Source organism: Melanerpes formicivorus, unplaced genomic scaffold (assembly GCF_026170545.1).
Source record: "Melanerpes formicivorus ecotype bairdi unplaced genomic scaffold, bMelFor1.0.p_v2 SCAF_42, whole genome shotgun sequence".
Classification (NCBI taxonomy): domain Eukaryota; kingdom Metazoa; phylum Chordata; class Aves; order Piciformes; family Picidae; genus Melanerpes; species Melanerpes formicivorus.
The window spans coordinates 4,579,982-4,606,790 of NW_027142394.1; the positions used below are offsets into that span (position 1 = coordinate 4,579,982).

General features: G+C 45.3%; 1 protein-coding gene across 2 annotated transcripts in view; it reads right to left on the bottom strand.

The window, feature by feature from the left end:
• Positions 1–26,809, bottom strand: part of LOC137451353 (ethanolaminephosphotransferase 1-like) — a 49,221-nt gene that overhangs the window by 8,350 nt on the left and 14,062 nt on the right. For both annotated transcript variants that reach the window (XM_068158785.1, XM_068158784.1), the window contains exons 4-8: positions 24,984–25,058; positions 20,676–20,944; positions 16,346–16,454; positions 4,906–4,954; positions 3,510–3,690 (exon numbers count right to left, since the gene is read on the bottom strand). In XM_068158785.1, coding sequence (XP_068014886.1) covers positions 3,510–3,690; positions 4,906–4,954; positions 16,346–16,454; positions 20,676–20,944; positions 24,984–25,058 — 683 coding nt within the window. The remainder of the gene's footprint in view (positions 1–3,509; positions 3,691–4,905; positions 4,955–16,345; positions 16,455–20,675; positions 20,945–24,983; positions 25,059–26,809) is intronic.

The window sequence follows — 26,809 nt, forward strand, 5'->3', positions numbered from 1 at the left end:
AGATGCAGTTCTGACTCACTTTGCTTTAGGAGCACATCTTTGTGAAAGGAGAGATTGTTTATCAGCTCATCCTTTCACACAGGCTCACAAAGCTGTGATCCCAGATCAAATGTGCCTCCCTTTAATCACCAGTACTTGACTCACACGGCATGCCAGCAGTCTCTTCTGCCTCATTGTGTAGAAGGCAAGGAAGGTACCATGCCACTTTTAAATCCTGCTTTCTAGCACTCCCTCATGTACTAAACCACCATTTTCTTGGCTTGATTATGGCAGTAGACCCCCTGGAGGTGTGGAATCATAGAAGGGACCTCTAAAGGTCATCTGGTCCAACCCCCCCTGCAGTCATCAGGGGCATCCTCAACTAGATCAGGCTGCCCTGAGCCCTGTAGCTGGGGCCCAGGGAATGGGATCCCACTCAGAGTGGCAGAAAAATTGAATATATGGTGCATGGTTTAGTTGAAAATAATTAGCTTCATTTTACAAAGTCCTTGAAACATAATTAGTGGAAGTTCAGCTTTTTAAACCAGTTTAGTGTGCCCAAGTGTTAGACTCCTTAAGAAATGTCTGACATGCACTATTGTCTTTCAAAAAGGAATTTAGGCACAGCTTAAATAATAATAATAATAATAATAATAATAATAATTATTATTATTATTATTATTATTATTATTATTATTATTATTATTATTTAAGTTTCTCTCAAATCTTAAATGTGGCTAAAAATAGATCTCCTGTATCCTGAAAACAGTAGAAGAATGGCAAATTAATTCCTTGTGGGGTGCCTGAAATCCTTTGACAGCAGCAGGAGGAGCCTGACCACAGGGGAGAAAAATTACTGGCTTTGCTGTCTGTGCTGGGGGAGCTGAAGAATGCAAAACTGAGCCATGAAAAAACTCAGGAGCTTCCAATGATGCAAGAAGTGAGCATTTGTCCCTAAAGTAAATACATTTGCTTACGATGCATTATCAGTATTGCCTGGGAGGTTTGTGGCAACCACTGGGTTTAGGAGTCCTTTGGGAACCATTCCAGAGGGTATCAGAAATTGCTAAAGCAATCTACCTGCTGTAATTTTTCCTGGCTGAACAACTGCACCTGTCTAGGGGTTGGATTCCACCCTGGTTTAAGCCATGATCACACCACGTTAAGCAGGGGAGTCTGTCTTTCATCAAACTTGTGTATTGATGTTTGGAGCAATTCACCTTCAGTGTCCCACAGGTCTGCAAAATGGAACTGTGCTCTGTGCTCCTCCCTCAATTCCTTATTCTTCCTGGTCCTGAAGCACTGACCCACACTACAGGTGATGCATAAACCAGCATTAGGAGATGAAAACGCTGGGAAGAAAAGGTAAGGCTATGGGACTAAACCCTGTGCTTTTCCACCCCTGTGATTACACCTTACCATGCTGCGCTGGCCCTGCTGAATTTACACCTACAGCAGCTGTGGTTTGTACCCCAGAGTAGGTCTTTAGCATCTTCCCTCTTAGCATCTCCCCTGGGAGGTTCCTCATGAAGCACCTCCTGTGTCTGAGCTGCCCCTGCTCATCAGCTGGTCACAACATCAGCCACTGCACTCTGGCTGTGCTGAGGAGCAAAGGTCCCCTCTGCAGGACTTACCTACTCCATCCCCTCCTCCTGGACTCAAACATGGAGCTCTGAGGGCTTCCTGGGTGGAAGCTGTGACAGCTGTACTCTGTGACCTCAATATTTTCGATAGATGCCCTGTGAGTAGATCTCTAAACAAGGTCTAAATTTGTTGGCAGGAGTGGTGGTCACAGCCCATAGGCAGTCCTGCTTCTGCCTGTAGGGGCTGAGGAAAGAAGTCCTCCTCTCACAGATAAGCAGCTTTCCACTTTTTAGGTCTTGGAGGCCTTTTGTCCTTAGTTTAGCCAACAATGCTGGCAGTGACCTGCCTTCCTGCCTGCTCCCAGGAGGATGCCACCTCTACTCATCCTGACGTGGCTATGAGGCCAGGTCTGAGCACCGGTATTTAGCCCAGGGGATCTGCTGGGAAACTAAATATGTTGTCAAAGGCATGAGAAGCTCAAGATACCAGCAGGGAGAGAAACATGGGCTGCAGTTTGTGGGCTACAGAAAAGATAATGTAAACCCACTGTGTCAGATGACCATGGAGAGGAGCAGCCTTGCCACGACAAGCCTTACCCTGCTGCTGGAGGGGAACCTGTGTGTGTGTAAGGGATCAGAGGAGGTAAGAGGAAACAGGCTTAAAATGTTATCAATTCCAACTACCACTCATGCATTTTTCATGGTGCCTTCTAAAATGTTACAAATTTCAACTGACACACATCCAGTTTTAATTCCCACCAGCCTCTAACACTGCAGCTGATGTCTTGGTTAGAGAACACAAGGCCTGAAGAAGAGGCACTGCACTCAATGCCTAATGAACTGCAGTCTCCAAAGAAACCTCTGCTTTCCTTTACTGGTTTTCTTCTGCAAGCATCCTGCCACAGCTGCTCTGGGTTGGTTAAGATATATGTGCAGAACCTGCCATCTGCCAAACTCCAACAGCACTTTCCCCAACGGTAGGAAATGATTCTGTTCCTTATTTCAGGATCTCATTCCAAAGCCTGTGCTTTCAAAGCTCTCTCTCATAAGGCAAGGCACTTCAGGGCTCTGACTTTCTGAATTGGCTCCAGTGTTGCTCAGTGGCTCCATTTTAGACTGCTTCCCTAAAATGAAACTAGTCACTGTCTTCTAGGGTGCTTCTAGCATTAGCAGGGGGAACACCTTTCTGCTTGGCTGCAGCTCCCTTTGCCTCTCTCCCAGCAAGGAGACAGGCAAAGGGCCTCCTCCAGAGAAGAAAGCCCTTGGGGAACGGCAGTGGTTGCCCACTTCACCATGGTTTGTGCTGCTTCACAGGCATTAAAAAGGGAGAAATTAGTCACAATGCTGTGGGACAGGACAAACTACTCTGTGGGCAGAGGGCCATTGCAAGCCCCCTGCATATCTCCACATCTTTTCCTAAATATGCTGTCAGTGGCACAGACTTGTTCTGAACAGGGAAGGGGAAATGTGGGATCAGCTGAGCTGTGGGGTGCAGGAATACACCTGGCACACTGATGGGCACCAGGGCAGGGCGAGGCTACAACCCTCAGGCTCTTACTGGTAAATCTGTGCCTGTGCTGAGCTGTCTTTTACTTAGACAAGTCCCCAGTCCTGCCTATGTGTTGAGGAATATCTGCTCTGTTTCTGCAAATAAGGCTTCCCTAGGGTTTTCATAACCCCTCAGGAAATAAAGAAGAAAGAACCCTCAGAGAGCTGTTATGCTGAGTAGAGCAGGTATTGAGGTGTTGCAGCACCCCAAGTGTCCCCAGAGCAGACAGCTGCTGTGGTGTGTTTTGATAAGACAGCATAACACAGGGCATTCTGCCTCTAGCAGTGTGATTCTGCTAGTAACTACAGGTTCTGTTTTCTTCCATTTTTATCTTTTTTACATAAAACTAGAAAGCTAAGCCTAAATAACAGCCCCAGCAGCAGCAGCAGCATACTTACAATAACGTTTGAGAAAGCAACCCCAACCATCCATAGGAAGACTCTTGGTTGCTTTGATAGTATGTTGCCTGGAGATAGAACCACCCAGACTGTCAGAAGCAGGAACAGCAGCAGAGGTGACACAAGAGGTAGGAGTCCTTCATACAAAGAATCATTCTTCAGTGTTTTCTTTAAATGTGCTCTGTAATGAATATAAATATAATGATTGTATAGAGTAAGGGAATTTGGTCCTTTGTCTCCAGCCTGCTCCTGCTGCTGCCCCCAGCACCCTGCCCAAAGCCCAGCCTTCCTGCAGGTCTTCAGCCCTTCCTGCCCCACATCTCTTTACTCTTCACTCTCCTGCCCCAAGCTCAGGGCTATTCTTGCTTTTGTTACCTGCAGAGAGCACTGTGGTGTGAAAAGGGCTGTGTAAGAGTAATGCATTGTTGTCTTACATAGAATAGAATCATAGAATAGAATCAATAAGGTTGGAAGAGACCTCAAGGATCATCAAGTCCAACCTGTCACTCACCCAACACCTCATGACTACTAAACCATGGCACCAAGTGCCACAGCCAATCCCCTCTTGAATACCTCCAGGGACAGTGACTGCACCACCTCCCTGGGCAGCACATTCCAACAGCTAACAACTCTCTCTGTGAAGAACTTTCTCCTCACCTCCAGCCTAAACTTCCCCTGGTGCAGCTTGAGACTGTGTCCACTTATGTTCTCTCCAAAATTTAAATGCTAGTATTAATTTCCACTAATTGCTGAAGACAGGCAGAGACAGTCCCTCCTCCAGGACCTGAGAGACCTGACATGACAGATGAGTGAAATGAGCTAGCAAATACTAGAGGAAGGCAGGCAGCATTAATAAAAATAGGCCACTGGAGTATAAACTAAGCATGTATGGAATCCCTAGGTGCAGCAAGCCAGCTCTTAGATGTAATCACAGCTTGCCACCTGCCTAGCCTCTATCTGATGGCAATTACCTGCAGGCCTCATACAGAGAAGAGTTTTGCAGAAGGATGTGGAAGCCAATAAAGTGCTTCATGGAGTGCAGGATGATCACCTACAGAATTTTACCCAGGGCAGGTAAAAACAACAAATCTCATCTGACTGCAAATAAAAAGCAGTGGTTGCAGCTACAGAGCTCTCAGCAGTTTACTGTGCAGAAGCACTGCGAGGCTGCCTGGAGAGTGGCAAGGAAAAGGAGAGGAGTTATAAACATGGAAAATAAACCAGTCAGGTTCTGAAATCTGACCAGAAAGACCCTTTAGTACATCACCAGGGCAGCATCTGGCTGAAAGAAGCAAGGCTAGATCAAGCACTGCATTTGTTTCTCAAAGGAGCAAGCCATTAAACATCCAGAATTGAATGGGAGGGGGTAGAGGTTATTTCATTTTCATTAACTTACCTGTGAATGTTGTACAGTGTTTGTGGAAATGAAAGGAATAAACTGAAGCCTGGAAGAGAACCAAAACAAATTAAGAATCCCATGTGATGGTGTCCAGTCCTACAGTCAAGAGTTTTCCCACCTGATCCCAGAGCTAGTGTGCTGGTTTGAAAATGACACAGTTCTGCTGCTCTCCTTGCAGGACACAAACTGAGTGTGGAGGCTTTAGGCAAAAACAAAACCTGCCTCACTTTTCCTGCTAGAAGCAGTTGCTGGCATAGATTTTCTGGTGCAGTGTGTGACAAGACAAGAAGGATTGGTTTTAAGCTCTGATGCAGTTAGTAGATGTGATCAGTCACTTCTCATGCAGGTTCCTCTCCTGGACCCAAGACAGATCATGGCCTCATTTTGCATGAGCTGCTCTCTCTTTAGGTGGAAAGAACCCAAACCTGACACCAAAGCCCTCCAAAGGGATATATAAAGACAGTTAAGCTCAAAGAGGGTTACCCACATTACCAGGGAAATGAAAGGTTTATAGTTCAATACACTAGAGTCCAGCTAATTACCTGCTTTGCTGATACAGTAGCTGAAAGAAATTGCTGTTCAGGATATGGCCAGCGTTTCAACGAGGGAGGATTTGACTTTATCATTTTCTTAAACACAGCTGTGACCTTTCTGGAGCTCAGCTTTAACCCACAAAGGACGAGGAATTTGCCCTCACTAACACAATGTCCATCTGCATTGCTGCTGGGATCACCAACACCGCTGCCAGCAGCCCCAGAGCTGCCTGAAGACCCAGTTGTGCCCTGTCAAACACCCACATCCTCGATGTGTTGATCCAGCCAAGGGGCAAAGAAGGCTTCCAGCAAAAAGTGGAATTTGGAGGTTTCAACCAAAAAGCCCCAGCATCAGTCAGCTTAAGTGAGTAAAAATACATACAAGGCTTCTGTAATCCCTGGGTTTCCCTGCAGAGCTCTTTGGTTTGGGGTTGGGGTTTTTTCCCCCTCTCTCTCTGTGTTTGGAGGGCTTTTCCCTGGTCTGTTTGCTGTTTGGAGATTGCTCTGGGTAGCAGATTTCTGGCCCAACTTTTATATTCCAAGGCATGAAGATTGGTTTTGGTGCACTCTATAAATACCTAATCCCTATTTAGTCATGGGCAAGAGAAGCACTCTGATGTTTCTGCTTTAGCCTTAAAAAAAAGGATAATAATTCTCATTTAAGGATGAGATTTCCCTGCCCCCCCCCCCTTGTTTCTGGTTTAACACTAAAAAAAAAGATCTCATTTAAGGATAAGATTTTTTTCCCCTCTTGTTTCTGGTTTAACCTTAAAAAACCTCATTTAAGGATGAGATTCTTTTTTTCCCTCTTTGCACAGAAAAGCAGCAAATTTTCATCTCCCTATTAGAAATCATTACTAGAAATAAGGAAAAATAAGAACAAATAGAGGAAAGAATTAACTTCAGATGACTCTGCTGGGGCTAACGTGGCACAGCAGAGTCCTGAGATGTGTCAGTGTTTGCTGTTCAGTCCTCATCAAAGACATACTCAAGTGTTTAGCAGGCTATGGCCACAGTGGCAACTCAAGAGAAGGAAAACTGGAACAAAACCAAGAACCAGCAAAGCAAGAATAGAGGAAATCAGGAGTGTTGGGAAACAGGAGGAGTAAAAAGGGATGCCAAAGATAATCTATTTCTCCCGTCTTTCTGGCTATTTTTAAAGAGAAGGAAATAACATAATAACAACAACAACTACTACTATTATTATTATTATTATCATTATTATTATTAATTATTAAATATAGAATTAACCAGGTTGGAAAAGACCTTTGAGATCATCAAGTCCAACCCATCAACCAACACTGCCTAACCAACTAAACCATGGCACCAAGCGCCCCACCCAGTCTCTTCCTAAACACTTCCAGTGATGGTCACTCCATCACCTCCCTGGGCAGCACATTCCAATGGCCAATCTCTCTTTCTGGGATGAACTTTCTCCTCACCTCCAGCCTAAACCTCCCCTGGTGCAGCTTGAGACTGTGTCCCCTTGTTCTGTCACAGGTTGCCCGGGAGAAGAGACCAACCCCCACCTGGCTGCAACCTCCTTTCAGGTAGTTGTAGAGAGCAATAAGGTCTCCCCTGAGCCTCCTCTTCTCCAGGCTAAGCAACCCCAGCTCCCTCAGCCTCTCCTCACAGCGCTGCGCTCCAAACCCCTCCCCAGCTTTGTTGCCCTTCTCTGGACACCTTCCAGCAAGTCAACATCTTTCCTAAACTGAGGGGCCCAGAACTGGACATAGTACTCAAGGTGTGGCCTGACCAGCGTTGAGTACAGAGGGAGAATGAGAAGGAAGTAAAATAACTGCAGAAACATCATCCTAATAATACCCAACCTGTAAATAACTTCGGGTTTGTAGGTGTTTACCTCTTGGTTTTGCTTTTTCAAACAAGTAAGACAGCCAGCTTTGCAAGCCCTGCTTCTCTACCATGGCAGAAACTCTGTATCAAACAGCTGAAGGCATCTCCCAAGTGTTTTGTCAACATCTCTCTGGAAATTCACAAGAGGCTCGGTGCCTTCGGAGGGCTCTGTGTTGAACATGCACTCCCCTTAGCTGTGTTTTCTATTAGGCAGGGAGGGCTAGCTCAATAAAATCTTGAGTTACGTACAGCAGTTCCAACATCTGCATCACATTAGGGCAGACATGAGACAAAACATTGACTCTTGAGGTTAAACCTAAATTTCCTGCTGCAATCCCGGGGTTTGATTTGTTAGGAGGAAAGCAAGCGAGAGGAACAGAAATAGAGGCTAGAACTAGAAATAGAATTCAAAGAGCAATGGCTGCCAACAATTAGTTATTTTTATGAAGTGCCATTTTAGTTAGAAATAACACACTGACCACAAACAGTCCCCCAGCTAGCTAAAAGGCACTCTCCAAGCGGGGCAGTTACACCAGTCTCTCCTCTCCACTTCTCCACGGCTTTGCTTTCAGCAGAGCAAGAGCTGAGGATGCAGTAAGGAGAGCAAAGGGTGTTCCCCTCTTTCTTATGGGATTTTCAACATTCCATCATTTCCTACAACATGTTGCTTTCCCATCTCTCCTTTTTTTTTTATTTAAGCTAAGGAGGCCTGGCTTGGGGGCTGCTTTTGGTACTCATTAAGCCTGCTTTTTAATTGGCATTAAGGATCCCTTTGTGCCCAGGAGCTAAACTGCGGCTTCCGCATTGCTGCCATTCCCTGCTGGCTCTGGGGAACAAAAGGTGCAGCCTGGGAAGCAAAGCCACTACTGTACCTCTGGAGCTCAGCCACCCAGGCACTGCCCAAGGGATGATGATGGAGCTGGGGTTTTTTTTTAACCTCATGTCCTAAAAGCACATATTTTATTTGAAAATCACTTTAAACCCCAAGTTTGGCACAGCAGACGTTTTTAACACATGGCAGGGAATAGAACTCCTCAGGTTACCAGAGCTGTTCCTGCCCTTCCAGAGTTTTCTAACTTCTTCAATATTTCCCACCACCACCCCTCTTTTCCAGCTGATTTGAATCCTCAGACCCAACTGTAAGAGCACAGGCCTGTATGAAAGGCAGAAACACTACAGCACAGATGGGGGGCACAGATACAGGCAGTTCTTGTGTCACGCTGGGATGAAGGCATCAAGGCCAAATCCTGGGATTTAAGTCCAATCCTATGGTCAGCCCTTGCACTGTCTATCTTGACTGCCTTTTCAGAGGGCTAAGCATTTGCAAAGCTCTTTATCAGGAATTGTTTTGTCAATATTAAAAAGAAACCAAAACCAACAACAAAAAAACCAAAACCCCAACCAAAACTGAACCAACAAACAAACAAAAATCCCACTGCATTCAGGAATTCAGGATTTAGAACATGTCAGAAACAAAGGCTTTGCCTTGTTTTCCAAATATTTATATATAGAAACACACAGGCACATGCACATACAGAGACATGCACCTATGTGTACATGCATGAGCCAGCAGTGTGCCCAGGTGGCCAAGAAGGCCAATGGCATCCTGGCCTATATCAGGAATAGTGTGGCCAGCAGCAGCAGGGAGGTCATTCTGCCCCTGTACTCAGCACTGGTCAGGCCAGACCTTGAGTCCTGTGTCCAGTTCTGGGCTCCTCAGTTTAAGAAGGACATTGAGATCCTTGAACATGTCCAGAGAAGGGCAATGAAGTTGGGGTGGAGTTTGGAGCACAGCCCTATGAGGAGAGGCTGAGGGAGCTGGGGTTGCTTAGCCTGGAGAAGAGGAGGCTCAGGGGAGACCTTATTGCTTTCTACAACTACCAGAAGGGAGGCTGTAGCCAAGTGGGGGTTGGTCTCTTCTCCCAGGCAACCAGCACCAGAACAAGAGGACACAGTCTCAAGCTGTGCAGGAGGAAGTTTAGGCTTGATCTTAGAAAGAAATTCTTCACAGAAAGGAAGATTGGCCATTGGGATGTGCTGCCCAGGGAGGTGGTGGGGTCGACATCCCTGGAGGTGTTTAAGAAGAGCCTGGATGAGGCACTTGGTGCCATGGTGTAGTTGATTAGATGGTGTTGGGTAATCTGTTAGACTTGATGATCTGGAAGGTTTCTTCCAACTCATCTGATTCTGTGATTCTCTTAACACACTGAAGGTTTAGCATGCTGGTCAGTGCCTGGAAGCAAGCTTCATCAAACAGTGAAGGTTTAGGAGCAGTTGTTAGTGGAGGAGCAGCTTTTTATGGACCAGTGTGATTGTCTCGGGCATGTCTTGAGCAGGCAACTCTTCTAACTGGTTGTGCAAAGAGATAATTACATGCTGAGCTGCCCACTAACTATAAAACTGCATTTAATCATTATAGAAAATGGCAAACTTAGAACCATTTGGTAACTGGGGGGGGGGGGGGGGGGTGGGAAGCTTAGAAAACGAGTGTATCATTTCCAGCCCTAATTGAGGGTGTAAAGTCTGAATATATTAAGCTATTTAAAGACAGATGAAAAATACATTCAGACAGGCCTACACAGTATGAAATGATTTTACAGGGATTAAGAGCACAGTGACAACATGACCACTGCCTTCATCCCCAATGCTGAGTATGTTTTGAGTGCTTAGAACCTAAGAGACTTCTCGAGTATAAAGATTGTGAAGGGATGCATTTATCATGCCTGTTGATTTTATAGCTTATTTTCAGTGTCTAAGGTTGTGGACACTGCATATATCTCTCTCTTGCACTGGCCTGTAAGCTAACTAGCAGTTGGAGGGATTTAGTACAGACTGGGAATGTAGTTTATGGATGTTGTTGTTCCTCTGATGTAGCCCTGCTCACACAGCTTTTTCACATGGTTCTCTTTTTCTGGGAACAGCAAGAATTAAGCACCAGAGAAACAATGGCTTCCTTTGAAAAGTCCAGGCTGCCTTCCAGGAGGACTCCATCAGGTAAGCTGCCTTGTTCTGGGGCTCCTACCACCCATGAAATGACTCCTCACAGCTAACACCACCCACCACCAAACCCGGTCCCACTTGTAATTCCCATCCTCTGAGAATGCTCTGCCTCTGGCCTTCAGGACTCTGGTTTTCTGGGTTATTGTTCTGACTGGTCAGAGGAGTTACTCCAAACATGAACTCAACTGCTTCTTACATATATCTCAAGTGACATGTGTGTATTTCACACCCTCAACTTCAACAGAGTCTCATACAGTCTGTCACAACAATGCTTTAATAAATGTTAAACTGGTGACAGTCAAGTAGAGGCCAGCTCACATTAACCACACTTTCCAAACCAGGCTAGTCAAAGCCTGCTGGAGCAACCACATTTTGAACAGCTATCACTTAATGTTTAATCATCCAGCTCCCCATCAGTAAGGCAGAACCAGCAGCCACTTTGCAATGGGAACTGTAGGAAATCACTGCAGAATGACCTAGCAGTATGGTGCAGCAACAGTTTCTGATCTGACCATGGATTGCCAAACCTTTTCTGACACTGAAAAAAGAGCAGGCTGCTGTATTACTACCCACTGGCAGGACCTCTGTGTCCTCCTTTGATCCACAGGATACAGGACACCGTGTAAGGACAAGACACTGTTTCAGATGGATAACTGTGCTCTCCCACTCTAAGGGAATTCAAACACTTGGCATGTTTCAAATGTTGTGGCTTAGTCTCATCCTTAGTTCCTTGCTGCTGTTATGTGTTCATTTATTTACTCCTTGTTTATGTATTTGCCAGCTCAGCAAAGGAGTGAGCCTCAAGGAACACACTCTGCAAAATTCAGAGTAGAATAGAACAGAAGCCAACCCAATACACATCATAGGAAAAAATTCTGAATGCTTTGGCCCCATCTCTAAAAGAAAGTCCAAGTTTCAGATCTCTGACAGATGTTAGTACCCCGTTCACACTTCATGTTCAAACCTGCCCTTGGAAAATTTGTCTCAGCTTTGCCACAGACTTCAGCAGCCAGCTGTGGGCACTGTTGAGCAGATGGAGTGCATTCAAATGTGCCACCATGCCTGGACTACAGAACTGCCTGCCCCACGTGCCACACACTGATGAAGTACAACATATCCACTGCCTGTTTTATTAGTCCTTTAACCACAAAGCCTACCCTTCTGATTGCAATTAATATTGAGGAGGAACAGGAATCTTCCTGTGCACTCAGGAGTCATATTTCCAACCTGGCTTCCTAAGGAATGAAGCTGATGTGATGCCACTTGGCTTGTTTGTGTGCACCCCACCATCACTTCTGAGCTCTCTGGTCAATTCTGGAAAGACATTTCCACTAAGTTGCATGGAAATGAACAGTCAGGTAGAGGCAACCAGACATATAAAGGTCTCCAGTGAGGAGAGCATTGCAGCCCGGACTCAAATTTTATTGAATGTTATAAAATCTATCTCCTGGATTGCAAGTATGAATGCCCCAAGAACAAGAAATGCTTCATTCATTACATGCACCTAATACAGGCCATTTAATTGCAATGTGAGACAGGACTATCATCAATTAGTAATGCTGCTCCCTGAACTGGTGCTGTTTACCTGTCAGAGAAAATCTTCTTAGGAAGCCTATAGCATCATTTGTGCCACTGGACTTCATGTGAGGAGGAGTTCACTGCTTTCAAATGCTTATTGTTCAATATTTTATATTGCTCTCCATCTGACAGCGCAGTGACAGGGGATGCTAGGCACTGGGGATACCCTGGAGGGGTGAAAATAAATGATAGTTCTCACTCTAGTGCTGCCCTTTGAAGGGACCCTAGTTAGGCAGATAATGCTATGGAACAATTGTGGTTATATCCCAAGAGAGCTTTTGGAGTGTCATCCACAGGAGCCTCGCTGCGAGCAGAAGTCATTAGTTCCAGCTGAGCACACAGGCACACAACTTTAGAAAGGTCTGGCTGCTTTCAGGCTAGGAGAGAGAAGGCATTTCTGTCTAGCAGCCAGGACAACATGCTCTGGGAACAGGAGAATGGCCTTCCTTTGTTTGGTGTCCAGCTAGGTGTGTGTTTCAGAGCTGCAGGATGGAATTACATTCACTGCCTGTGAAAATTACGAGTTTCTGTTTGCTGGGTAGCTGAACAAATCCCATAAAATACTAGGCAGCAGTTTCTCTGCTTCACAGAGGAGTCCTCTGAGGTCACTGCTCAGCAGCTCAAGGCTTTGCCTTCCTGCAGGTGTTCAGAGTATGCTAGACAGTTCCCAGGGACACATGTAAAGCTCTCTCTTGGGAGACTTCCCTAAACCATCTAATCTAAACACTGCTATTGCTGCACTTTTATGTATATCTTTGTGTGTTCTGTCACCTGATAAAAATTCCATTATCTTCAGTGAGCAAGTGTCACTTGGTGATGCAACAGCTTCCTCTGGGGAGGTACTTCAGCAGAGTTCATCCTCAGGTTATACATGGGCCATTCTTTCCCCACCTCCCAGAAAAAAACAACCAAAATCAAACTCCAGGAAAAGACATCTGAAAACCTCAACTCCTGTGCACCTCCTTTGGATTTTTCCCACTCCAGGAGATCCTAGCTGAAGGCCAGCTGTAACTGGAGAAGTGATGGCTCAGCAGCTAACCTCCTGTCATGTACAGAACAGTAAAAGCACAAAACAAACACCAAGTACTGATGGAGCAGCCACAGCCTGCTTGTTAGAAGGACCACTAGTGGCTACTAAATGCCATCAGCTGGTTAAGGATGGCCAGTTACCATTTAATGGCTCCTCCTGAGGTCCTGGGAAACTAACTCATAAAAAGCATCAGGGGCCCAGCACATTGCTTTATTTAACTGGCCACAAAGGCCTTAACTGAGCATGCCAGAGCCTGGGCTCTCTGCTACAAATGGATCTGGCTGAGCAAAGCACACTTGCTGCAGCCTCTCTAAGGGAGGGAGCAACTTAATCTTCTTGGCTGCCCAGCCCTTGCAGTAGGTTAGACTCTCACTTTTTCTTTTCTTTTCTTCCTGCTGTGCTGAGCCCTCACCTGGAGTACTGCATCCAGCCCTGGAGCCCTCAACACGAGGAGGACATGGACCTGATGGAGCAAGTCCAGAGGAGGGCCATGAAAATGATCAAGGGGCTGGAACACCTTTGCTATGAGGACAGGCTGATGGAGCTGGGGTTGTTCAGCCTGGAGAAGAGAATGCTCTGGGGAGACCTAATAGCCTTCCAGTACCTGAAGGGGGCTACAAGAAGGCTAGAAAGGGACTTTTTACAAAGGCCTGCAGTGATGTGATCAGGGCCAATGGTTTGAAAGTAGAGAAGAGTAGATTTAGGTTGGTTGCTAGGAGGAAGTTCTTTACCATGAAGGTGGTGGACACACAGGAACAGGTTGCCCAGGGAGGCAGTTGAGGCCCCTTCCCCTGGAGATACTCCAGGTCAGGCTCAACAGGGCTCTGGGCAGCCTGGCCTAGCGGATGATGCCCTTGCTGACTGCATGGGGGTTGGACTTGATGACCTTTGGAGATGCCTTCCAACCCAAACCATTCATTGATTTTCCTGCAGTCACAGCAGGACCCTGCAATTTGCTGCAAGGTTCTGATACCTTTCTCTATTCAGATTCACTGCACACAGGTGATCCAGTGAGAACCACCTCAACCACTGCTGCTCAGCTGGCATTCAAACCTGTGGAGCAATGGCAGTGCTTTCTGCATCAGCATGCTGCTCAGGGGAAGGAGTCTGCTTTTTTTCATATTTAAATCCAGTGTCTGTTTTTAAGAGGTTTGCTAAGCACTGTGACAGTTTTGTATACAGAGTCAAGCAAGATCATTGCTTGCATGCTTTAAAACCATATTTAAGTACAATGAAGCTGCAAACGTTACTCTGTTAATGGCATTGTGGAGAGCATGCAAGAGACAATTGTCTTAAAGAACTCTTTTGGCTCTTACTTAGACCTACTCTGCTTGGGACAATGATGGAAAATAATTGTGCTCCTGGATCCATTCAAGCAAGCACACCAGGTGAGACAGAAGCAGTACTTCTTTCTCATGCTGATGGAGCACTCCATCAAACCTTGCTTTGTAGCTGGCTTTGGTGACGTATGAAAGAAGATGTTTGCTCCTGCAGATTCAGTGACCATGCTTCCCTACCATAAACCTTCCTGGTATGTTGAATAGTTTGAGTTAAACCTTCATCCATGGCTTCTCAAGTGCAGTAGAAGCCATCAGTGTGCTCCCTGAGCAGGCTGACATGTGCCTCTGTGACAGGAACTAAAGCAGCGACGTGTGCAGCACAGAACAGATGTGCTCAATGGACTGCCTGTGTGAGCACCTCACACCAACACAGGCTTAACCTGCCCTCCTGGGTGAGCCAGCATCCATCTCTCTCGGAGCTGTGGTGCTCCTCTGAGAGCTGAAGGCATTCCTATCCCTCAGTGCCCTGCCTGCCACCAGAGGGCACGTTGCAGCTGCACCTCTGCCATGCTCAGTCACTGACTACTGAGAAGGTGAGCTCTCTTCTACCACTTCCTCTCTTTCATCACTTCCTCTCTTTCTTTTCCTCAGAGTGGCCAAATCAGGGTTGACAAGAAAAAGCCTGTAAAATCTTGGTCACAGGTGGCCAGTTTTATACCCTGGGTACAGCACAAGGATTGTCTAAACTCTGTCCTTGCCCATGCTGCTTTCTAATAACACAGCCTGAATGCAGGGTCCTTTCCAATCTGGGAATTTTGGGAAGCAGTACTGAGGCTGGAGGTGGTACCTGCTGAATACCTCACCATGGTAAAGAGTGGTGAGATCACCTGTCAGTGCAATGCATTCAAAAGTTCCCCTTGAAATGCCCAGACAGTTCCTAGTTAGGGTAGGTGTTGGGTGAGCACCTCCATTTAGCTCAGAGACTGAAGTTGTCTCTTGGGCTTAAGCCTAGACAGTCTGTCACACACTTCTTTTGTTGCCCATAATTCAGTGCACACATCACTTGTGTGCTCATAGAAAACACCCCAAAAGTTATATTCTGATTTCTTCACTTTCCAAATGTCTCTTTAAAGCCAGTCTGCTTACATACATTTCTAGCTAAGGCTTCCACATTTTACCTCACTACACTCTAACTGCTCTTGTTCTCAGACCAGCTATAGCAGTTGAACAATAATCAATGTTTATTTCAAACTACACTGACAGTATCAAACAATGAGCAAAGAGGCTATTGGTGTGTATGAGAAATGCAGCACTCCTGTTTGGAAAGTAATGCTTGAGAAGAGCTTAGAAACCACCTGGCTCTTTTTCAGATGTACAGTTCTGCCTCCTAGGATTATTTAATTAATGCTTTTATTCCTTCTATCCATAATGGTTTGGAGCACAGTGTGCTGCAGGCCAAAACATTAAACTTAAAGAACATGGAGACAGTCTGGAGAGGAGAAGGCGCTGAGGAGACTTTATTGTGGCCTTCCAGTATCTGAAGGGAGCTACAAGAAAGCTGGGGAGGGACTTCTTAGGATGTCAGGTAGTGATAGGACTAAGGGAAATGGAGGAAAATTAGAAGAGGGTAGATTCAGATTGGATGTTAGGAAGAAGTTCTTCACAATGAGGGTGGTGAGACACTGGAACAGGTTGCCCAGGGAGGTGGTGGAAGCCTCATCCCTGGAGGTTTTTAAGGCCAGGCTGGATGTGGCTCTGAGCAACCTGATCTAGTGTGAGGCGTCCCTGCCCATGGCAGGGGGTTGGAACTGGCTGATCCTTGGGGTCCCTTCCAACCCTAACAATTCTGTGATTCTATGTAAATGTGAGCAACACTTTGCCTGAGTGACTGAAGGAGTCCCTGAGACTAAGAGCCAGCCAGCACCCTGCACATGTGCAGGTAAGAAAGGTTTTATGTGTTATTTGTGTGCAACAGAGAGTAATTCAGTGAGGAACAGGGTTTCCAAAATTACCTGCTTTGTTAAGTGTCTCAATATTAACCCTTTTAATCAGCTCTACTTCTGCCTTTTTTTTTTTCTGGACTAGCAAACACTTACAAAGGGGAAAAGGGAAAATGAAGGAAATACAAGAAATAGCTAATTTGCATGGGTCAGGAGACTTACCTAGAAGCAAGATTACTAATGCATCTGTAATGTAATAACCAAACAGGAAAGGCTTCTGCCAGACTTCCACACCAAAAGCACCAGTGAGTAGATATGCTGCTACTAATACCTGTGGAAAAAGGATAACATGTTTTCAATCCCTTGCTTCTAAAGGCACAGAATTTCACTTAGCACCTTAATACATTGCAGAGGGGTGGGCAGGGGGGAGAAACAACAACAACAATCTGTTATTTTCCTCCTGTCTCCACTTTACAGGACTTTATGCTGCCATCTCCAAACAACACTTCTAAGCAGCAAAGCAGCTTCCAGGGTCACCTCCAAAGGGATTTAAAGAGTACAAGATGGGGTAAGCAAGCCACTGCCCTGCTAATGTCTGTCGCTGTTTGCATGTGGTACATAAAACAGCATCCTGGCCTGCATCAGGAACAGTGGGGCCAGCAGGAGCAGGGAATTCATTCTGCCCCTGTACTGAGCACTGGTTAGGCCAGTGAGTTGTTAGCTGTTGGAATGTGCTGCCCAGGGAGGTGGTGGAGTCACCATCCCTGGAGGTGTTCAAGAGGGGATTGGACGTGGCACTTGGTGCCATGGTTTAGTGGTCATGAGGTGTTGGGTGACAGGTTGGACTTGATGATCCTTGAAGTCTTTTCCAACCTTATAGATTCTATGGTAAAAGCATGTGTCAAAGCAAGGCTTTTGACACTCTATCTCACAACACCCTTGTCAAAGCTACTGGTCACAAGCTGAGTATGTTAATCAGCTATACACTTATGTCTGGTTTTAAAGTCACTGTTAAAAAGTGATCACTAAAACGTGCATCAGTGTCCCTAAGTGCAACTGAATAATCCTAATCAAGACAAGACAACCAAGTTCTTTATCCATCTCTCTGGCATCCATCAGTTCCAGTACTTTCTAGGTATAAATCTGGGCTTGAGAAAGCAAAAATAATTACAGTCTTGTGTAGAATGAGAAGTCCAGATCAAATAACACAAGTACAGGCTGCCTAGAAAGTTACTGTCAGATGCACACAGCTTTGGACTCCAACTCATGGCAGTATCTGCCAGGCAAAGTTTTGGCTTGCCAAGACCTTGTCTGTGAGGAGGCAATAGTACTTAATGCTGACACAATCTGGCAGGGTGTTCATTTGTAGGCTCCTTGACATGGTAGCCTAGAGCAGGCCAGCTGGCTTCAGAGCAACAGCTGCATTAGAGGAGCAGTTTTATTAGGAGAATATTAAAAATTTCAGGAGAAAATAGTTTTTTAAACAATACAGAGGATGTCTGTGAAAATTAACATGTGGCAGGAAGCCTTTCTCTGGGAAGCTTTGTCCTTTTGTTCCTCCAAGGGACTTAATTTGCAGGTGTTGGCTTTCATTGGTTGGACTTGTGACAAGATGGATTCAAGAACATAGTAAGAGTTTCCTTTCTACTCTTCTCTTCAGCCTGTGAATTTGGGGCTTTGTGCTTACTTGACAGTGTATGAGAATTGCCTACAGGCTGTGGTGTAAAGAGGCCTCCTCTCCAGGCATCTCTGCCTGCCCACAGAGGACTCAGTACGAGATAGCTCCTTGGGCTGGAGGAAGGAGACACCAGAAGTTTTCACTCCTCCTTGATTCTGGATCCACAAATGTACCAGTCCTCTGAGCAAGTCTCTCTCAGACACACTGCAGCCATTTTTCAAGTTTACACACCACAGTTTCCTATAAATGTCTGTCTGCTGTAATCAAAGCTAATTGGAGTACCAATTACAGCCCAGCTACTGTAATTAGGTTACCGATTCTGACGAGTCATCAAGTTGCAGCAAAATGTGATCCGCATAAGTCCCACAAATTTCTCTAACTAGAATGAGAGAGGTTGTTTTTTTCCTGAGGAACAGCAGCTCTTGCTCCAGCAGAATTAATGGGGAGGCAGCAAGTGAGCTCTCTGTGCTTGCACACAGCAGAGCTGACTCAGCAGCACTGTCCTGGGAGCTACATGCCAGGGAAGCCTGCATTAAGGTCAGCAGTTATCTGTTTACACACTTGTAACAATTACTGTATTGCCTGAGCTTTGTGGGGATAATGAAGTCCAAAGTTCCTGGCTCCCATCAATTTTCAAAGCAGAAGCAGGGGACCAGACCACCTGAATGTTTGCCATGCCAATCCAATAGCATCAGGTTGTCAGTGAAATTACTTAAGACAGACAGAGCAGCACATCTGTGCAGCAATCCAGCTAGGAATGCCACGGAGGAAACAGTCAACTAAACACCAGGAATCAGTCTGAAAGCAGCCTGCAAGTGCTCCCACACTCTCTGCCTCTGAATGTGACTGTGGAATACCAGGCAGAGAAGTGCTGGGGGCCAAAACCAGCATGAGGAACATAACCTTTTCTACTCATCATCAGCCATTTGCTGATGTCCTCAGAATCCTCTTGCCCAGGCAGCTGGAGATGAAGAGCTACCTTTAATAGTGCCCATACTATACAAAACTTGCTGAATGGGTTTTACCTTCCACTAGACTAGTTAGTACAAGTAGGGGGAAAATGGGTTATGTTCTTTCTGGTGTATGTGAAATGTAGCTTGGACTAATGGAAAAATACCACCTTGATCTACAGAGCCTGCCTTGTCCTTGTCCACAGGCATTCACAACTACAACAGCTAATTTTCACAGATGGGAAAAGTGAGATCCAGACATTTCAACAGGACAATCTTCCACCTCTCTCCATGACTGCTCTATACAACAGCAAAAAAAAATCCTTATATTTATTTGCTTATCATTTTGCCTGTAGGCAAATGATCACAGAAGTTACTAGAAAGCAAGCATGCAGGACAGCAATTCAGCATCAGAGGGGACCAGGAAATGGCACCTGTTAGCACCTTGCATCCAAATTCATCAAAGCAGTTTACAAACTTCACTGAGATTCAGCCTCGCCACAGATCTGTCAGGCAAGGAAATGTTGTTGCCAGTATTTCCCAGATGGGGAAGCAGTGACAGAGGCACAGGTCACTGGAAGACACTGACAGAGTTAACAGTACTGCTCCCCTAGCTGATACCCACTCCCACATTTAACCACTAATCCAGTTTGGGTGCTGTTTGGATCCCAAAGAGCTTCCTAGCCATTCACACGTGTATCTACAGTCAGCAACAAGTGAAATTGAGCTGAACACAGCTATTCCTCTCCTGCTGGAAGAACTTCACTAAAGAAGCCTTACACAGCCATGGCTGAAACTTGCAGACCAGCTGGCTGCCTAATGTCTTAGTCCTGAGCCAACTTCTTCTCCCAGAACCTATTTTCTAGGGGACAAAACAGATGCACCACAGCTGGACCACCACCTCTGAGTTGTTCTCAACCCACTGGATTCTGATTGTGTTTACAGCAATACATCTGCAGCCATTAATTCCAATACTCCATTTCCATTAAAAGACATACTGGAATATTTGTTAAACTTCTTTCAATTATATTTATTTGGCTGTAACCTTTCATCTCATGTCTGTGACAGGAAGCTCCGAAGGCTGGGACCATGTTCTTCAGGCTGCAAGAGCTTGGCTATCTAAGAAATAAACCGTGCAGCCCAGAAATCCCAGCACAAGGCTCTTGGCTGTGCAATCAGCTTGTAACTGCTGCTACTCATTTGTGCACTGAGGCCACCGCTCATCATGGTACCCTGGCCATTTCTGAAGAGGTTCAGCTCAAGGTAAGGCTGTAAGTCAATCACAAACTCAGCTGGGGACTGGCTGTGGGCTGATAAGTAATTCAGGTTACTGACCACCACTCCCAGAGAGGAAACCTCTAATGGTATGATTGACTTTTTTTCTTCCAAGGGTAAAGCTGACCTGACAACAGTTAGTGCTCTCTGTAAAGGCACACTGCTCTTTCCATTACCACATCTGATGCAAGAGGTGGTAGAACTGAGAAGGTCTAGTGTTGGTATAAGTGTATAATTACTATTAATAATTACTACTTGGATTAAATCACATTGTGCCTCAGAACCTACTGTTGGTGGGGAAATGGCTTATGGCTTCAGACAGCATAATAATACCACCACCCAAATGCAGTTAAATGACATTCTCATGAGCACTTTCTGACTGCTAGGCTTGCTGCAAGCCTTCCACTTCCTGCCAGGCAATGAATCTCTGATGCTGGCAATTTTGCTTGAAAGCATCCCTTCTGTGCAAATGCAGGAAATATTTCTGAATTACTTCTGGAGTGATGCTATTTCACATCCAAACCCCTGGCCAAATGTATTTGCCTGGAGCTCTATTTTAATATTTCTGCAATATTATGAAACCACTAACACAGTTAGAAAGAGAAAGAATAAATAAAACAAAGCCAACCCAGGAATGATAAATACTTACCACTTGGCTTATATCGTATCCCCAAGGAAGAAAAAGGACTCCTGTGTTGTATTTCTCCCAGTGTGAACACATAAAGTTAAACAAGACAATGCTTAAATATATATACATGGTATATACAGAAACTCCAGCCTTCCCAGTGTCTCGGGAGCAGACAGAAAAGAAGGAAAGCACAAAAATGGAGGTAGCCCAGCTATCCAGCCCATGGTCAAATAATTCTCCCAGAGGAGTACTGGATTGAGTCCTTCGAGCGTGTTTCCCATCTATGGAGTCTGGAAGGATCAGGAGAGGAGAAGAAACAAAGAATTAGAGCGCAGCAGAAGGACTTCCTTCACATACACTTCACTGCTAGCCACACCGGTAACAGCAAGCTGAGGCACAGCAGTCCCTTCAGTACCAACAGGTAAGGATTGATCATAAAATGTTGGCTTTAGTTATCAAGTAGCAGTGGTGGAGTTATCAAGGGCACTGGTGGAGTTATCAAGGGCAGCGTTGGAGTTACCAAGTAGCAGTGGTGGAGTTACCAAGTAGCAGTGGTGGAGTTATCAAGGGCAGCGTTGGAGTTATCAAGGGCAGCGTTAGAGGTGCCATCCCTTGTCTAAGCAGCCTGTGCACCTATTGCTTAGGGACATGGTTGACTGACCCTTCAGTGCTGGTCCAACCTTCAGCTTGGACTGGATGATCTTTGAGGTCTCTTCCAGCCAGGCGTAGTCTGTGGTTTCTGTGATTCTGTATTTTTTCTGTCCTTACCTCAGCTCTTAAAGTAACTGCCACCTTCCTTAGATGCTTGAGAAAGACATTTGTAAGTAGTGGATAATTAAGAGTTGCACCAGGGCGGGTTCAGACTGGACATCAGGAAAAATTTCTTCACTGGAAGGGTTGTCAAGTCCTGGAACAGCTGCCCATGGAAGTTCTATAAGCTAACTATAGCTAATGATTATTAGCTGTTGATAGCATTAGTAACCCAAAACTGACCAGAGATACAACTCAGCAGAATGAGACCAAAGACTCCACAGCTGCTATAGATCATTTGCTACTTACTTCTCCAAATTATTTGGCAGCACTCTGAGTTTTGTTTAATGTAAATATGCTTCAGGGACCTAAACCAGGAAAACATGGGATTTCTTCTTGTACAGATTTTAAGCTGTCTCCCTGTTGTGATACCTAACCAGCTGTGAGATGTCCTCCACTCAAATACAAATCTCTTGAGGCAGTTCTCACAACTCCATAAAATTAAAGAACTCTACTATAGAGGATGTCAGATATGCCTTGCCCCCTTCTAGAACCACACTCTCTCTCAATTAACATTACCCCTGAACTGTCAGCATCTTACTGAAATGTGCAGATAGAAAGCTGTGTGAGCCTGAGGTTACTTGAGCAGTCTTGCTATAAATGCAGAAATTCTTTAGCCTGTTAAAGGGTGCTTCTGAAACTTAACTAGCAAATAGGTAAGTATCCTATAGCTCAAGTAAAGTTGCAGAGGACACCAAGCTGGGGCCAGGAGTTGATCTGCTGGAGGGTAGAGAGGCTTTGCAGAGAGACCTCGACAGGCTGGACAGATGGGCAGAATCCAATGACATGAGATTTAACACATCCAAATGCCGGGTTCTGCACATTGGCCACAACAACCCCATGCAGTGCTACAGGCTGGGGTCAGAGTGGCTGGAGAGCAGCCAGGCAGAGAGGGACCTGGAGATACTGGTTGACAGTAGGCTGAACATGAGCCTGTGGTGTGCCCAGGCAGCCAAGAGGGCCAATGGCATCCTGGCCTGCATCAGGAACAGTGTGGCCAGCAGGAGCAGGGAGGTCATTCTGCCCCTGTACACTGCACTGGTTAGGCCACACCTCGAGTCCTGTGTCCAGTTCTGGGCCCCTCAGTTTAGGAAGGATGTTGACTTGCTGGAGCATGTCCAGAGAAGGGCAACAAAGCTGGGGAGGAGTTTGGAACACAAACCATATGAAGACAATCTGAGGGAGCTGGGGTTGCTTAGCCTGGAGAAGAGGAGGCTCAGGGGAGACCTTCTTGCTCTCTACAACTACCTGAAGGGAGGTTGTAGCCAGGTGGGGTTTGGTCTCTTCTCCCAGGCAACCAGCACCAGAACATGAGGACACAGTCTCAAGCTGCACCAGGGGAGGTTCAGACTGGATGTTGGGAAGAAATTGTACACAGAGAGTGATTGGCCATTGGAATGTGCTGCTTGGGGAGATGGTGGGGTCACCATCATTGGAGGTATTTAGGAGGAGACTTGATAGAGTGCTTGGCTGCATGGTTTAGTTGATTAGGTAGTGTTGGATGATAGGTTGGATGTGATGATCTTGAAGGTCTCTTCCAACCTGGTTTGTCCTATTCTATTCTAGACATCCCTGCCAAATCAGACACAGATCAGTTATTTGGGTTATCCTTTTTAAAAATGACAGTGACAGAAGCTTCCTCTGTTCAGAAATTACTTTAGGTTGTTGCAACAGAATATTCCCATTGGATACTAAAATATGCCCATCACAGGCAAAGAGTGATTTTTCATTTTGCAGGAACTTCAGCTTTCCTCAAGAGTTAGGCTTTTAATGGTGTCCTAGAATACAGTACTTGTAATGGGCATGGGGGAAAATACAGGGAGTTTATAACATTGAATTGTCACAAACCTTTACCCACATTTTTCCAGCTTTCCAAGCTACTGAACCTATTTTCTGGTCCAGTTTTCAGTCTGAAATCCTCCACACCAACAATCTGCACCACTTTTCAGTAGTGTCCCACATCTTTATTGCTTTAGGGTTCCTGTATTATGATTTTTGTCTCATAAAGGTTCATGAAGCTTCACTTTTATTACAGTTTACACAACTTTTAAAGAGTGGGATTCAAATTAGCAGCCAAGAACACTTCATTTGATGGAAAGGGAAAAGATACCAAACCACCTTAACAAAGTGTGTTGGGGGGAAGGACAGCCTGCTAGGGAATTTGGAGAGACTAACTGTGTCATTAAAAAGAAGCTGAGAGAGAATAAAGCTGCATATTTGCTTAGTTATTATGGCTCTTTGCAGTCTTCCAAAGGGAAAACTTTGGCCATGCAGAATTAAATCTGAGACTAAATATTTCATATAGTGGCTTGGACAGCAGACATAAAGAGCTATATATACATCAGCTCCTTGTGGCTTCAACTGTCAACATCACACTCCTTGTTTTCCAAGCATGAGGAACTGGAGGCCTCTCTGGCAAATAGCATCTACATTAAGAATCTCAGAAGCTGCATTTGCAATGAGCTGTCTGGGGTGTCACAGACTAACAGTTCCAAGATGTAATTCCTGTTTGTGAAACAATAGCCACTTCATTACATTCCATACAATGAAGCTGCTGCTTCTGCTAATCATTAGAGAGAGCTGTTAGGGAAATCTGACTGCTAGTCAGCTTCCAGGGGCAGCTGTCCTGGTGATTTTTAAGGCAAAACCAAGAAGAAATAGTGGACAAAATAATTTTGGCACAAGCTCACCACTTGAATAGGAATGCCAAGGCATTTACCATGCAGAAGGAGATGTTTGGGTAAGGGGCTGCCCCCAGGGTTAATCAGGATGGTTCTACACCAAAAGTGGCCAGCATGCTTCCACGACACTGCGGGGTACAACGTGCTTATATGTGGCCTGGCTCTATGCCTTCACACTGCTGTACAGCAAGGTTCAGTGCTCTTAGAAATGCAGTCATGGGATGGTATAAAAAGTAAAAATGGAGTATGAGAGTGAGGTGTAGGTGTTCTGGGAGAAAACAGCAACAGGAAGGAAAACCAACAGTTCTTCATCCCTGTAAGAAACCGGAGACCTGTCACCACACTCGCACCATCAGCCCTGACACATGCCCTAAGTACCAAAGTGCCTAACAGTTTAAAACACAGTGCTGCACCCATTTCCCTTTCTGTCTGCCTTTCCCTTTATTTTCCCTGTCTTTGAAAGCACTTTCTGCTAATGACAGTGTAAGGGAGCTTCTCAAAATGTCATCACTGGGGACCAAAGGTTTTTATGAAACCCAACAGCTGCTAGGTAATGATTTCCTTAGTTCCTCTAAACCAATTTGAACTTCCAAGGGGGTCAAGAACTACAACCAGGGAACCTCCAATACATAACTTTAAATGCTGTTGTTTGGGGATTTTCAAGGCTTAGGAATGGTTTTTGGTGGGGACCTTTTTTAATTCAAGCTCAGAGAACTGTCAGGGAGAGAGGATAATAATTTATCCACAATGCCTCTTCATCTCAGTCTCAGCAGCAGTGAACCAGTAGATACAATTACATGAAGATGTCAGACATGCAGACTATTGCCTTGTACTTTACCTAAAGCATAAGCACAGAAGGTGGTAAAAGCACTGAACAGCCACACCCAGGTGGGGACAAGTCCAGGACTGGCACCTGAAATAAATGGGGTAGTGAGTCAGGGAGGCTGTGGTTAACATCAGAGAAACCCACCAAGGTAAGCTACACATACATGTGAACAAGCTGCCACTGCCTAGCCAACTGCCTCAGACAGGTGGAAAAAGTCATCAGGGAGCTCTACCAAAGCAGCAATGAGCATGCTTGGATCTGTTTACACCCCAGAGAGAAGATAAAATAGAGGGGGTTTGGTCATTCAAAGACTCTAATACTGCACAAAATAATGACAGTAACTGGGCACAACATTTCACAGGTCGTGGAAAACCTATCCACCTCCAAATCTGTTAATCTTTATGTAATATCTAAAGAATTTGGGGTTGGTTTAAATAAGCAGTTTTCAAGCATGATCATTCTAATTAGCATCCATGTGGGGTGTGTGCAGCAATTTTACCAGACAGATCCATCCAGGAAAACGTTGTCCTTAGGCTGGGACAGATATTAGCACTTTGTTTTGCCCTTGGAAATGAATAAATAAACAAACCCCTGAAAACTAAAACAAACAAACCAACCCAAACCAAACAAACCCCACCCACTAAAAAGGAGAGAAAAGAAAAAACCCCACAACAAAAACACCACCAAAACACCCACTAAAAATAACAAACAAAAGGAAAGGAAAGCTGAATTGGAGAGAGCCCAGGGTTCTGTAATTGCCCTGCTGATAGCAATAACCCAAGGTTACTGTTGCTCTAAGAAAGAAATCAATCCCTTTTTCCAAAGAGCATTCTATTTAACTTAAACACAATCCATTAAGGACTAAACCAGCACTAAACTGGAAGTGCAAAAACCTCTCAGGTTCCTGGCACTCAGCACCGAACACAGGGAACAGCTGCACACAGAAGCGTGTCCTTGCTGAACAGGGGGATGCCAGCGCCTAAAGCAGCGTCCTGGGCACCTTTCTCTCAACGCCTCCCTCACCTTGCCACTCTGAAATAAAGATGGCAGTTCCTGACTCCTAGCTGCAAGTCTTCAAACTGCAGAATGAAAACCAGCTGTCCAGGAAATTAAGCCTTTTATTTCTGATCTTAGGTATGGGCTTGATACACGATACCCAAAAGGCTCGTTAGGGTTGCATGAACGTTTTCAATCACTTGAGAAAATGATGGGCACTGTTCTCGTGTGAAATAGAGAAGGGGCTTGCAAACTACGCAGAGGTCTCAGCTCTGACACACTTCATCACCATTTCAAACATCTCCAAGTTCACTGTGTCTGCTGGGAATGTGTCAGAATGAAATTACCCCATTTAAAGATCTCTGCTGGATGCTATTACAGGACTGCACAGATACAAAACCTAAGTCTTTAAGGATAAGGTCAGGTAGCAATGAAACATGCTGGTCCTGAAATCTCAGTGCTCATACAGGATTATTTTTGACCCCAAACTGCTTTATCAAATATCTCTGCCTCCAGAATCGTTGTGATAAATGTGCAAACAGCTCACACCAAAGGTACCTCCTGCGTGTAACTGCAGGCATCAGAAATTAAAGGCAGAGGGGGGGGAAAAAAACCCCAAAAGCCCAAACATCATTGTTTCAGGAAATAAAAGTGTTCAGTCTTCACCAAAGTGTCCACATCAAAGAAAAGCAAATATTTGTGTATCTCAATCACCTAGGAGATGCTTACTAATTTCTGCAAGCTCTGACAGCTAGTCTGAGCAACCCAGAAAGTGATGTCCCCTCCACTCAGGAGCAATCAGCTGCAAAAAGCTTTTAACTTGGTCTGCCATGTGGAGCAAA